General features: G+C 57.0%; 2 protein-coding genes across 4 annotated transcripts; both read right to left on the bottom strand.

Annotated features, from left to right (window-relative positions):
* Positions 1 to 459: 459 nt before the first annotated feature.
* HOXA7 (homeobox A7) lies at positions 460 to 7,107 on the bottom strand. Of its 3 annotated transcripts, XM_027102339.1 has the most exons (4): positions 6,487 to 7,107; positions 5,672 to 5,814; positions 2,190 to 2,777; positions 460 to 1,182 (listed from the first exon to the last, which is right to left on the bottom strand). In XM_027102339.1, exons 3-4 carry the CDS (start codon positions 2,566 to 2,568, stop codon positions 857 to 859), a joined length of 705 nt encoding a protein of 234 aa, XP_026958140.1. In that variant the 5' UTR covers positions 2,569 to 2,777; positions 5,672 to 5,814; positions 6,487 to 7,107; the 3' UTR covers positions 460 to 856. The 3 variants fall into 3 exon arrangements, with proteins under 3 accessions (XP_026958140.1, XP_026958142.1, XP_026958141.1); XM_027102341.1 differs by lacking the exon at positions 5,672 to 5,814; XM_027102340.1 differs by lacking the exons at positions 5,672 to 5,814; positions 6,487 to 7,107 and adding an exon at positions 5,269 to 5,659.
* Positions 7,108 to 8,448: 1,341 nt separating this feature from the next.
* On the bottom strand, positions 8,449 to 11,812 carry HOXA9 (homeobox A9). Its single transcript, XM_027102327.1, has 2 exons — positions 10,909 to 11,812; positions 8,449 to 9,828 (listed from the first exon to the last, which is right to left on the bottom strand). Exons 1-2 carry the CDS (start codon positions 11,486 to 11,488, stop codon positions 9,590 to 9,592), a joined length of 819 nt encoding a protein of 272 aa, XP_026958128.1. The 5' UTR covers positions 11,489 to 11,812; the 3' UTR covers positions 8,449 to 9,589.
* Positions 11,813 to 12,625: the final 813 nt, after the last annotated feature.

The following is a 12,625-nucleotide window of genomic DNA, read 5'->3' as shown; positions in this document are numbered from 1 at the left end:
GAAAAGTCAGGGTGTACATATTCAACATGGCTGGACAGCAGGACACAGGGGCCAAGGGAGGGGCAGGGAGGCTGGGAGCATCTCTGCGAACCCAGAGGCCTTCAGCTAGCTTGAGAATGCTCCCTTCCAGAAATAGGGGGTGATGGGCCTGAACATGGGGTGCCCAGGTCAAAGAAGGAGGGATTCTAGATTGCAACACTTAGAATGCTTTGGAATAAATATATTATTTTTCCATTTAAATAGAAGCCAATGCCCTGGTCCCCGGACACCAGTGCCTTCTCAGCACAGTCTCAGAGACCCCAAAGACTGCTAGCCTGGAAGCAGCAGCGGCCTGGCTGTGGAGGGGGGAGGGTTCGGCACTAGGTAGCAGGCGAGCCAGCCAGCACAAAATAGGTAGTTTGGGGCGAGTAGGTAGTACTGAGAGTCAGGTCCTTGCGGGTATGGGGGAGGTGTTGGGTGTCTGACAGTGTTGGGACGTGTCTGGGCTTCCTGGGAGTGGAGGCCCTCTGGGGCTGGGCCCATAGGTAGTTTGGGGGTGCCTCTCCCCGAGGCCTGTGCTAGGTAGTATTTTAACCGTGCCAGAGCAAAGCTGGTGGGACTGGGATTGGGGGTGTCTGTTCGGGGGTGGTCCTCGAAGGCAGAGGGGATCCCCAAGGGGCCCCAGTCTAGGTGGCTGCTCAGTCCAAATAAGCTGGGAGCCGGAGCGGGTAATGGGGTAGATTGGGTGCAAGTTGGGGACTAGGGTGTTTTTCTTTTTAACATTTTCTTTTTATTTTTTTCCACTTTTGTAAATAAAATCAGTCTCTAAAGACACTTTCCCGACTGTCTGGTGCAGCCAGGGCCCTGGCTCCAGCCCTCATTCCTCCTCCTCCTCCTCCTCCTCGTCGTCATCCTCTTCGTCGTCCTCCTCGTCGGCCTTGTCGGCGGTGGCGGCTGCAGCGGCGGCGGGCACGGCACCCTCGGGGGCGGCGGAAGCGGCCGGAGCCTCATCCTTATGTTCCTTCTTCCACTTCATGCGGCGGTTCTGGAACCAGATCTTGATCTGGCGCTCGGTGAGGCAGAGCGCGTGGGCGATCTCGATGCGGCGGCGCCGCGTCAGGTAGCGGTTGAAGTGGAACTCCTTCTCCAGCTCCAGCGTCTGGTAGCGCGTGTAGGTCTGGCGGCCCCGCTTTCGGTCCGGCCCTGAGAGCAGACACACACACACACACACGGACAGACAAGCGACAGGGACACAGACAGGACAGTGCATTAGCCAGGCCGCCATTCCAGAGCGCGCACCTTCCTCCCGGCCCTGACCTAGGCGGGAGTCCCCCCTCCGCCCCGCGTCCCCAAACTGAGCTGGGGGAGGAGCGGGAGTGTTAGCTGAAGACCCCGACTGCGGTGCCAGACGCGCAGGCAGCTCTGTGAGGAGGGAAGGCGCAGAATCCTAACTTTACAACCGCCCTTTCCAGCCGGCTAGGCTTCCACAATGTCCTGCTTCCCCCTGACAAAGGGAAATTGTAAATATAGAGTGTGGGCAAGTGGGAGATGCTGCGCTTTTGCCATTCAAAGGAGAGCCGGGCCGCTTCCCCGCCTAGCTAGGCAAAAGGGAGACCTTCTCCGGCGGCCAGCACTCCAGGGGCGCCTGCCCTCCCCATTAGCCCGCGCCCCCAACCCCGGACCTTCCCAGGGAACTCCGGCTCTCTGTCACCACTCCCACACACCCATCCCCGCCTTTAAATGGCCCCTGGCACTGGGGCGTGTGAGGGGCCCTAAGGGTTTGGCTCTCCCTGCTTTTGAGAAAAAAAAAAAGCCTGGCTGAAAGGAAAAGGAGGAGGGAGGGAGAGAGAAGAAAGGGAGGGAGAAAGAGAGAGAGAAGAGAATAGCGAACAAACTTAGTGTTGAAATTCCAAGGCAAATGGAGTTAAATAAATTTACGAGGATCGAACCCATTAATTGGGCAATAAAAAGTTTTATGAGCCTCATTTACATACAATGCTATGAGCTCTCCACGCTAAGGCGCCTTGGCTCTAATTAAAACCAGAAAGGCAGAGCCGCCAAGAGTCACGGGGCAGCCGGCTTGCAGCCGCCTTGCTCCGCGCTCCGCGCTCCTAGCCCCGTGCTTCGCGCTCCCAGCCCCGCGCTCCCAGCCCTGTGCTGCCAGCTCCCAGCCCGCGCGCCCACCCGGCCCGCCTAGCGGCTTCGCCTACCTGAAGACCGCATCCAAGGATAGATACGAAAATTGGCCTCGGCCGAGCCGTGCAGCGCGCCTTCGTCTGCCTTGTCGCAGGCGCCTTTGGCAAGGTCACTGCAGAGCCCCGGGATGTTTTGGTCGTAGGAGGCGCAGGGCAGGTTGCCGTAGGCGTCAGCACCCAGGCCGTAGCCGGACGCGAAGGGGCTCTGATAGAGGGGGCTGTTGACATTGTACAAGCCCGGTACGGTCGAAGGGAAGGCGCCAGCGCCCGCCCCGTAGCCGCTTCTCTGCGAGCTGGGCGCAAAGGAGCAAGAAGTCGGCTCGGCATTTTGGAATAGAGAAGCCCCCGCAGTATATTTGCTAAAAAGCGCATTCACATAATACGAAGAACTCATAATTTTGACCTGTGATTTGTTGTCCGGCAGCTTTCAGTGTCGGTTTTACGAGGTAGCGTGATATATGATAACATTACACCCCCAGATTTACACCAAACCCCATTTTCTTTTGGACGGAGGTCGCCGCAGCACGTGACCGCCCACATGATCGCCTCCGCCAATCTCAGCAGCCCTCACAGGTGGTCTCGCTTCGCGGGGCCCGCGGCAGCCTAGAATGGAAGGGGAAGAGGCTCAAATATGTGGCCAACGAATCTGTCCGCGCCCGGCCGGCCTGGCGCGTCCTGCTGGAAAAGGACTCTTGAGGCTCCGCGCGGGCGCTCAGCCCGCCGCCAACCTGGACCCCTGGCCTGCAGAGGTCGCGCGGAGCCGGCCGGGCGCAGTCCCCTCTTGCTTATTACCGAACGCTGGACCAAGCCTGCGGGTCCTCCCTGCCCCTCTTTCTGCCCATTGATGCAGCCCAGGGAGGGTCTCTGCACTCCGAGTATCCGCCCGCCCCACGGTGGCCGGGTGGGCAAATCTCGGCTCTGGGAAAATCGACTCTTTGCCTGTGTCTCCCCCCTCCCAGGTCCAGTGGGCCGGAGGCCGACTTAGACTCTGATCCAGATGGGGCAGGCGCAGCGTCGCTTTCAGCTACAGCGAGAAAGCCACCGCAAACTGGAACCATGTGGTTGGAATAAAGTCAAGGTCTTTCAGCTTCCTTTCCTTAATCGGCAGCGCACTGTTTATCTGCCCTAAAGGAAACAGTGAAATATTTATCTATTAATGAGCCTCATTTGCCAGCAGATTTATTAACATGAGGTTCCCCCCCCCCTCCTGGACACCTCTGGCCCGGCAGGCTCTGTGCGTTCTCTCCTGGGCACCTGGCTGGCCTCTGGCAGCCTAAGAAATGGCCGGACACTCTTTTGTCCTCCCTGCAACCCTTGGTTCCCCGTCGCTCAAGGGAAACCAAGTCTCTTTCCCCCAGCTTGTTGGAACCTCAGGCCAACACTTTCCAGGTGCCAGCGGTGCTGTAAGGTTTCTGGTAGCTTTCACTGGGGCCACCCCTGGGCCTCAACTGGCTCCTCATGGGCCTGGATGCCTGCGAGCAATACATGCTTTAGAGCCAATTTGGAGAAGAGAGCGGGCCCGGGCGCCTGGGGACTGCAGCCCACTATAGATCTCCATTTCTTTTGGAGACCCCCAAAACAAATAGGGGGACCTTTCCCAAAAGGCCACCTAGCTCTGGCGGCTTCACCTTTCCAAGGACTGGCTTTACCTTTCCAAGACTGGAGCTCAAAATAGTCTCACTCACTCCCACCCAGGGCCTCAACTCTCGGCGCTTACCTTCCCAAGCCTCCAACCTCTGCGCAGGGTCGGAGCAGCAGAATGCCCTGCTGCCCACCATTCCCTAGAGGGTGGTGGGGTGAACCCTTCCCCTAAACGCCTCATAAACTGCCCAGGCTTCGATGGAAGCCCAGCAGTCAGGTCAGTACGCATTTTACTGCTCAGCTCTATTGCACACCATAAACCCGACCTCACAATGGAATTGCCCCGGAAATTCTCTGAATTATAGAGTTTGATTCCTTGTATACAAAACGCTTCCCATCACTTTCAGAGGGTCCAGGCCGCCCCTGTTCACCGCACGCTCTCAGGGGGTCCCAGAAGCACAAAAGGTGGCAGAAGCGTTCATGCTTGGATGCAACGGAGCCCGAGCTCTGGCCTAGTGGACTGCCCGAGGCGTGGGTGGGGAGGCGGGGGCTGTCTGGGCAGGTGGGTGCCTGGTGGTTTCCCCTGGGGGCACAGGGGCCCTAGTGCGGCAATATCCAGGGATGGCCTTTATGGAGGACCAGGATGATGGTGTGTCTCCGCTGGGGAATGGTGGGGTAAGACTGGAAGAGAAGAAAATACCAAATATTCCGAATAGCATTACTTTCTGGCAGGAAATAAAAGCCTAAGAAAGTTAAAGGAAGACCAAGCAAACAAGAAGGCTAGGAGATCAAAGAGGCGGAATTAGACAGCTTTAGACCAATAAATTGTTCCTCGGGTGACACGGAGCAAGACGCAAAGAGAAAGAACGGGCCCCGCCGCCGCCGTCTGTCTAGACTCCGGTGGCTGCAGCAGCCGACAGCGATGGCGGTTAAAGTAGAACCTGCCTTCGTGGGGCGACCCGACAGACCGGGGGTGGGGGAGCGATTTCTGGGAGAGCAGGAAAGAACGCGTTCCCAGCCAAGAGGGCTGGGAGCCTGTACCATAGGCTCACCCCTGCCCGGGTTTTGTCCGGCGCAGGTCCAAGCCGTCCTGGCAGGACGCGCTGAACCTCCTCCTGGGCCAGAGAGGATCCAGATACTGCCGGCAAGGCCTAGGCCTTTCTGGGCCCAAGTCAGCCAACTGGGACGAGTCCCGCGGGTGCTGAAACCTCCCTTTCGTTTCTGAGCTTCTCTCTCCCCTCTTGCCTTCTGCAGCGGGGTTTTAAAACGAAAAGGCCAGACAAAAGCAGGCTTTCAATATGGCCTCTTGAATCGCGTGTTCTGGAGCCTCTGGTTTTCTATTTATTTGGCTGAAGAGAGATACCTGCACTGGGTTATATGTGATAATAGTCACAGAAATACTCGTTGACGCTCGACTTGGGGCAGGCGCGAGAAGGCGAGTTTCTAAGCAGCCGAGCTGTCTTTATTGAAAGACATTTTCTCAGCGCTCTCCTGGAGCTGGGGTCCTACCTACCAAGCAGAGAGTGTTTCCCCTGCTTCTCGTTCCGAAACAGTCCTCAATATTTAAATCCGGCTAAGAAGGTAAACCCAGCTTTGGGTCAGCGAATGGAGCCTGCCGGGAGTCGGGCGGCTGGCGATTTGCTTCTGTAAACTTTTCCACCCGCACCCGTCTCACGGGCTGCGCGTCTCTTCTCCACCTAGTGCGCAGTCTTCCGTCGCGGCGCGGGGGCGGATTCATCCCTGACAAGTGCAAAGGAGCTCCGCCTGGCTCGGGGTCCTGTCTGCGTGGCTCAGAGGGAACCGGTTCCCTGGCAGCCGAGAGGGGAGAGCCGCCTCCCAGCCACCGGCAGGCCAAGGGCAAGAGAGGCCCCGCCTGGCAGTCCACGAAGCAGAGTTCCCGACCGGCCTGCACCTACCTGGAGCCTCCGTGATCGGTGGTGAGAAGCGGTCGCCACCGATCTGCTCCTCCGCCATTTATTTGTAGTTACATAAATCGAGCTTTGTATCTGCGGCTTGGATACACGGCCACGGGCGGCTCTTGGGGAAGCTATAAAAACCCCTTTCAAAAAAAAAAAACCCTTTCATCAGAGGCTGTGAAATTTTATGTATTATATAAGGAAATATAATGAAGGCGTGTGTCTGTAATACCAACGTGTGTATATAAACAGAAAAGGGCGGAGAGAGAGAGAGATAGGAGAGATATAAACCCAGTCCCCGGTTTTACAGCGTGTACAGCGCGGAGATGCAGGTTGTAAACATTTGGTGGGCTTGATGGAGATTATTACAACCCAAATAAATGCACTGCGTGGTGTGTTCACAGGGCTCGGGAGTGCTTCGAAGTGTTCCCTGTTTGCTTTTGCGTTTTCCCTCTGAAACCATTCTGCACCCGGGGCTGATTCTCGCACCCGCGCTCCGTACCGCCTCCTGGAAGGCTCTGAGGCGTGTTACCCCGCCCAGGGTCGAGAATAGGCTGGGCCTGGATTGGGGTTCACTCCCTCCTCCTCCTCGCTTCCTGAGCAGGGGACGCCAGAGTAACCTCAGTGCCTCCACTGCTCAGGAAATTCGGGGGCGAGAGAAAGCAAGGGAGGCTTTCACCACGTGCGCTTCTATCCTTGAGCTGGGATGTTAATATAATTATTTTAAAGATCACATTTATTTTAGAATAACTAAAGCAGTTCCTGGTCTTTCTCCCGGGATTTCCCATCCTGCCATACCCACACCAGACAATTACCAAGAATGCCTTTATGCCCAATTTTCAGCCGCCTAATTTTATTGTCACGTTTTTAAGGCGGCCTAGTCCCGGGATCCTGGCTCGCCTGCGGGTGCTGGCTCTCCCGACCCTGTACCGGGGCGCAGACTTCGGGTCTCTCTCTCGGGCCGCCGTAGGACCCTTGGCCACCGTGTATGCCCTCTGCACACCCTCTGGGGGGGGGTCACCAGGTCCATGGGCTGTAGGCCTTAGTCCTTGTGTCTGTCCGCCGGTCAGTCGCGTTCTCCGACCGTCGTCGTGATGCCCCGAGGCCTGTCCTGGGCTCGGTACTGTGACCCTAGATCGGTCCCCGCGCCTGGAGCTACTGCCCCATAGCAGCCGGACAGCTGCAGCCCCGCAGCGCTAGGCCCCCGGGATGGGGAAGAAGAGGGCGGGAGTGGTGCAGGTCAGGCGAGGCCCCGCCGCTTGCCTTTTTGTTTCCCAGCGAGGCTTCTGTCCAGGCGTGAGCAGCTCCGAAAATATACGACCACCGTTCGCTCAAATCTGGGTCTCCCATTCCGGAAAAGCTTGCATCAAGTCGACATCTTAGGAACTTCCCAGAGTCAAGGCGGCGGGAGATGGCGGCGCGGGCGCCTTTTGCGTGGAGCCATACTGCCATCTGCTGGCCGCCCCTTGACACTGCAGCCAAGCCGCCCGGCCTGAACTTCGCCAGCAGCCGCCGCGGGTCGGGCGTCCCACTCCCAAAGCTGGGCAAGGGCCTATCCCCGGGGGGTCTGCACGGAGCCCGGAATCTACGCTGCCGAGAGGGCAGTGCCCATAAAAGTGAGCTGTTTCCGCAGCCGCTTTATCGGCGGCAGACAGAGCAAACAAATGAAAGGGCTTTGGTGGAAAATCTTAATTGGGGCTGGACAGTTGTAAACTCATTAAGGGCCGAATTCCAGACAGTTCGCAGACCCGGCCTTTATGGCACACCCTTACTGCCCATTCTTTGAAGTTCCTTCTGTCTGCAACAACAGAGGGCGTCCCAACCTGGCGGCAGGGTGGGTTTGGGAGAGAGGGGACGCCCCATCCCCCGGCGCCCAGGCTCCCCTTTTCCGAGCCCAAACATAACTTCTGCGACAACTTCGCAGAAATCGCGGGGGGTCGGGGGGGGGTAAGGCGAGAAAAGAAAAAGGGGGAGATGAGGCTGAACCCTCCTCCACATCTAGAAGGTGCTCAGGCCTCCGAAGTTGTGGCCGCTCCCCCCGCAGCCCTTTACACCCTATAAACGGTAACAGCCCTCATTTTCTTTTATGGCGCTTGGGGCTGGTCGGTTGCTTGGGCTCTGCCTCTGTCAGGACTTGTGCTTGGGAGGGGTGCGCGGGGCGGCGCCCAGAAGGGGCCCCCGGCAGGCCTGGCAGGGCGCGGGGGCGGAGGCCTTCAGTCCCCTGAGAGCCCCCGACCGTCCGTGCCCGCGGCCACGTTGGGGCGGCCGGGCTCCAGCTTCCCTCCTGGCAGATTCCTTAGGAGCCAGATCCTCAGCTCTCGGTCCTGCCGCCGCCACCCCCACTCCAGCTCCCCCCCCCCTCCCCCTGCCAGGGAAGAAGGCCCCCCGGAATCGCTCTGGATCCGGTTTGGGAAACTCTTGGGGCTCCAAGATGAAAGAGTGGCCGTTCCCAGCCACTGGCCACCCGTACGCGACACCCCAGCCCGACTTCTCTGAGGCCTCCCCGCAGTCTCGCAAATGGACACAAAGCCGAGAGCAGGGCTTCGCCGACCCTTGTTATCCAGCGTTCATCCGCTGCCTTCATCGCCAGACAGCCGGCCTGGTAGGCAGAGCTGAGGCCCGTCCGAGCCTGGCTGCTGCAGGTTTGGGCTCCCGAAGGCCCGCTAGAGACTAAACTGAGGTTCTGTCCTCCTCCGTTTCAGCCCGCCCCCCACCCCAGACTCTACCCAGGCTCCCCTGTCCCGGAGAAGAAGGTGCAAAGAGCTGACCCGCAAAAATTAGAAAAGAATCAATATTTTATTTGGCAAAAAGTTAAATATTTCAACACAATTTGGTCAGTAGGCCTTGAGGTAACTATTGCAAACTATACAGTGTACGTTCAGCCTGATGGAAACCCCAGATTCATCAAGGATACAAATCTACGGTAGCCCCATGGCGGTTTCATAGTGTATAATTTATTATCAATAAAATTAACTCCATTACAATAAGCATTCATTTTCCCCCAATTAAAATTAAACGTAAACCATAGGTAGTAATCTTCTGCACATACGTATAGCTCCAAGTTTCCTCACTGTTTGGTGCAAAAGCAATATTCAAACTTGTTTGATTACTTTTTCTTTAATATGTGGATTATATATATACAATGGACAAGACAGGTCTATAGAGCATGTAGAGACTAAAATGTCCGCATTTCAAAAATGGAGAAAACCGTGAATCTATGCGTCCAGGAGAACCCTTTCTTTTCTTTTTAAAAAATTTTATTTCACTGGGAAATCCTTACAGCTAGTTTACAATCAAAGGTTAACAGCCTAGTTATACAGAAGACATATTCCACTACAGAGCTATACCCCTATGCAACTGTTTTCTCCCCTCATAAACAACCTGAGTTCAAATCGAATTCTAGCTTTCACAATCACAACGGGTGCATCACCCATCACAGAAGTTTGAGTCACAAAACATAATTACCACAATAAAACACAGTGTTCAAGTATCTGGGCAGATCGTTCTGCCGCACAAAGAGCAAATTAAATTAACTACACAGACTAAACACTATACAGCCCGCCGTCAACACTTGTGCATTATAAAAAGGTAGGTTTTTTTTGTTTGTTTATTTGTTTTAAGCCAGGAACAGGTAGATTTTTTAAAAATATACACAAGCTAGCACATACAGCCATCAGCGCTAATACTCCCCCCCTTTTTTTCTGTCTTATAGAAAATGGAAAGCTTACAATACCTCCTCCATCAAAGCGGCAGGCCAAGGAACCAGCCTGAGCAGGGTTTGCCAGGGGGAGATGAGGCCTGGAATTTAGAGCCGCTTTCTGCGGGGTGGTGGAGGCCGGGGTGGGGTGGGGGTAGGAGAAGGGGACGGGCAGTTCTCTCTCTCTAGCTCGCTCTCTTTTCAAATTAACTTGAGCCACATCACTCGTCTTTTGCTCGGTCCTTGTTGATTTTCTTCATTTTCATCCTGCGGTTCTGGAACCAGATCTTGACCTGCCTCTCGGTGAGGTTGAGCAGTCGGGCCACCTCGTACCTGCGGTCCCTGGTGAGGTACATGTTGAACAGAAATTCTTTCTCCAGTTCCAGCGTTTGGTGTTTTGTATAGGGGCAGCGCTTCTTCCGCGTGGAGCGAGCATGGAGCCAGTTGGCAGCCGGGTTACCTGCGTGGGAGCGAGAGATAGGAGGGATTTAGGAGGAGAAGAAGCACACCCACCCCTCTCCGCTGGGGGTTAGGAAAACTCCTGTGGTCTTCAGCCAAAGTTCAGGACGCTGCTGAATTGGTTAGGGAAGGCAGGCGAGCCTCCAACACAATGGAACCCTGGCCCAGAGACGCAGGGACGGTCACTTACAATTGCATGCCGTAAAACCTCGGCTCCCTCCTCCCCTCTGAGGCCCTCCTTTCTCTTCCTCTGTCCTCCGGTCCCCTCCTCTCCTTCCTCCCGCTCTCCGCACATTGTGTAAGAAGTGAAATTTGAAAACAGATCTCTTTCTTGCCACACAGGGGGAAACCACTCTGCCCTGTATTCCTTAGTGAGATTAATATTCTATTCTCCCTCTCACTGACTATCTTCCCTTCCCAGCTTTCCTTCTACTACTCTCCCCACTCCTTATTTTGACCTCCCTGGAAGGCCGTGGGAGCTGGGCAGGCCGGCACGGCGCCCCTAGGCACCCCAAGACCGTTGATCACTTCTCGGGTTTATTTGAATAATCTAGCATGGGGACCCTCGTGTCCCGGTCGCCTGCAGCCACATCTTGGGCAGGATTTACACCGCCCCTGGCTGGAGCAAGAAGTGGAGAGAATCGGCAGTCTTCCCCAGCGTCCCGGGTCAGGCTGCCCCGGCTGGCTGCAGTTGCTGCCGCCGCTCCCGGACAATCTAGCCGCACAAAAGACTTTCTCTGCCGCGCTGCTTTCGAAGAATCTCCCAAAGTATCTCTGTCTTGGTCCCGGGCAGCCAAGGAAAGGGGCGGTGGGTCTTGGCTCGTACCCGCAGCGCCTGCCCCGCCCCCTCTCTCGGCAGCAGCCGCCTCCCCTCCCCCGGAGCCCGGCACGCCCGCTTGTCACTGCTTTCAGGACTTGGGGCCCCATCCGAGGCCTCCCAAACAGCAACTTCTGGCTCCCGGCCTTTGCTCATGAGGCTCCCAGCGCGGGCGAAGGCTGGTTCCGGAGAAAGCTGGTGGGCCGGCAGATCCGGGTTGCCGGCGTGGAGGCGGTGGCTGGTCTGGAGGGAGGAGACACTTACTGGGATCGATGGGGGGCTTGTCTCCGCCGCTCTCATTCTCAGGATTGTTTTCAGAGAAGGCGCCTTCGCTGGGCTGTTTTTCTCTATCAACTGGAGGAGAACCACAAGCATAGTCAGTCAGGGACAAAGTGTGAGTGTCAAGCGTGGGACAGTCACCCCTTCTGGCCGACAGCGGTTCAGGTTTAATGCCATAAGGCCGGCTGGAGGGCAAGCCCGCGAAGGAGAGCGCGCCGGGCGTGGGCTCCAGCCAGGAGCGCATGTACCTGCCGTCCGGCGCCGCCGCCGCCACGGGCGCCTGGGGGTGCACGTAGGGGTGGTGGTGATGGTGGTGATACACTGCCGCGGGCACCGCATTGGCGCCCGCCGCGTGCACCGGGTTCCACGAGGCGCCAAACACCGCCGCCTTGGACTGGAAGCTGCACGGGCTGAAATCGGGGTGCTCCGCCAGCGCCGCGGCCTGCCGCGGGGGCTGGGCCAGAGCTCCCGGCGCGTAGCGGCCCGCGCCCAGCTCATCCGCGGCATCGGTGCCCAGCAGGAATGAGTCCACGTAGTAGTTGCCTAGGGCCCCGGTGGTGGCCATCGCCGTGCCCCGCGCCCGGCCGGCCTGGCCCGACCCGCGGAAATTATGAAACTGCAGATTTCATGTAACAACTTTGTAGCACCAGGGGGAAGTACAGTCACCTAATAAGTTGCCGGCGCCCGCGCCCCCATTGGCCGCGCGCGTCACGTGCCCGCCCGGCAGAACAATAACGCGTAAATCACTCCGCACGCTATTAATGGCCCAGTGTTTTGCAGTCATAATTTTTATAGCAAAAGCCATATGTTTTTATGCAAAGGGATCGCAGCGCTCCACGATCGGGTTTATTTTAATTGTGGCCAACGAAGATTAAAAGATCAAATCTGGCCTTGCCGCTGTACTCCCTTCCCCTCCCACCGCCACCACCAGACACACACTTCTTAAGCGGACTATTTTATATCACAATTAATCACGCCATCAGCAAGGCGCGGGTCCCGCGTGCGAGTGCGGCCGGCGGAGCCCCTCACATAAAATTAGACAATAATTGAAGCCATAAAAAGGCAGCCAAATCGCATTCTCGCTCTACTGTATTTAAATCTATATTTATGATATTTCATAAGGAGTTATTGTTTCAGAAGCCACACAGGCTGGTGGGAAGTTGGGAACGACCAACAGATCCGTTTGACTCGTCGTGGCTCCCAGCTGTAAAAATTTACGAGGACTTGGAAAGGTTAAATTAAACTGTTGTGTTTGGTTGGCGAGCTCCCTGTAAATAATCCTTGTGGTCCCAGGAGATGCGAGTTTACCCGGGGCCGGTCGAGAAAAGTCAAATTCAACGCAGTATCCGTCCCGAACTGAGCCACCACCGCCCCTGTCGGAGGGCGCTAGTCAGGGACGGGCCGCCGACAGGGCAGCACCTATTGTGGGTCCCCGGAATCTGCCCGACTGGAGCGCAGGACGCCCGGACAGCAACCAAATTCGCCGCTGCGCCTCCAGCGAGGGCCCGACCGAGGAGCGGCCAGAAAGGGAGTGGCCAGCCGTCCCTGAGGCGATGGGCTTGAGGACCTGGTTGTGACGCGCACTCGGCCCCAACCCCGCGCACACGCGAGCCCTTCGCGCCCTGCTTGTGGTCAGCCCGGAATCACTATCCCCCACCGCCCCACCGCCCCCCCCACCCCGGCGGACGCAGCAGGCGGCCCA

Source organism: Aethalodelphis obliquidens, unplaced genomic scaffold (genome assembly GCF_003676395.1).
Source record: "Aethalodelphis obliquidens isolate GAN/ISIS:26980383/991018 unplaced genomic scaffold, ASM367639v1 scaffold5, whole genome shotgun sequence".
Lineage (NCBI taxonomy): Eukaryota > Metazoa > Chordata > Mammalia > Artiodactyla > Delphinidae > Aethalodelphis > Aethalodelphis obliquidens.
The sequence above is the reverse complement of the archived record's forward strand: the minus strand, read 5'-3'. Positions and strand labels throughout refer to the sequence as shown.

What these genes read in the sequence shown, in the direction of transcription:
- HOXA9 (XM_027102327.1), bottom strand. Translation starts at nt 11,488, where the DNA reads ATGGCCACCACCGGGGCCCTAGGCAACTACTACGTGGACTCATTCCTG. An exon ending in CAAGCCCCCCATCGATCCCA is followed by an intron (nt 9,829 to 10,908) that starts GTAAGTGTCTCC and finishes GCTCCCACGCAG; the next exon opens with GTAACCCGGCTGCCAACTGG.
- HOXA7 (XM_027102339.1), bottom strand. Translation starts at nt 2,568, where the DNA reads ATGAGTTCTTCGTATTATGTGAATGCGCTTTTTAGCAAATATACTGCG. An exon ending in TCCTTGGATGCGGTCTTCAG is followed by an intron (nt 1,183 to 2,189) that starts GTAGGCGAAGCC and finishes GTCTGCTCTCAG; the next exon opens with GGCCGGACCGAAAGCGGGGC.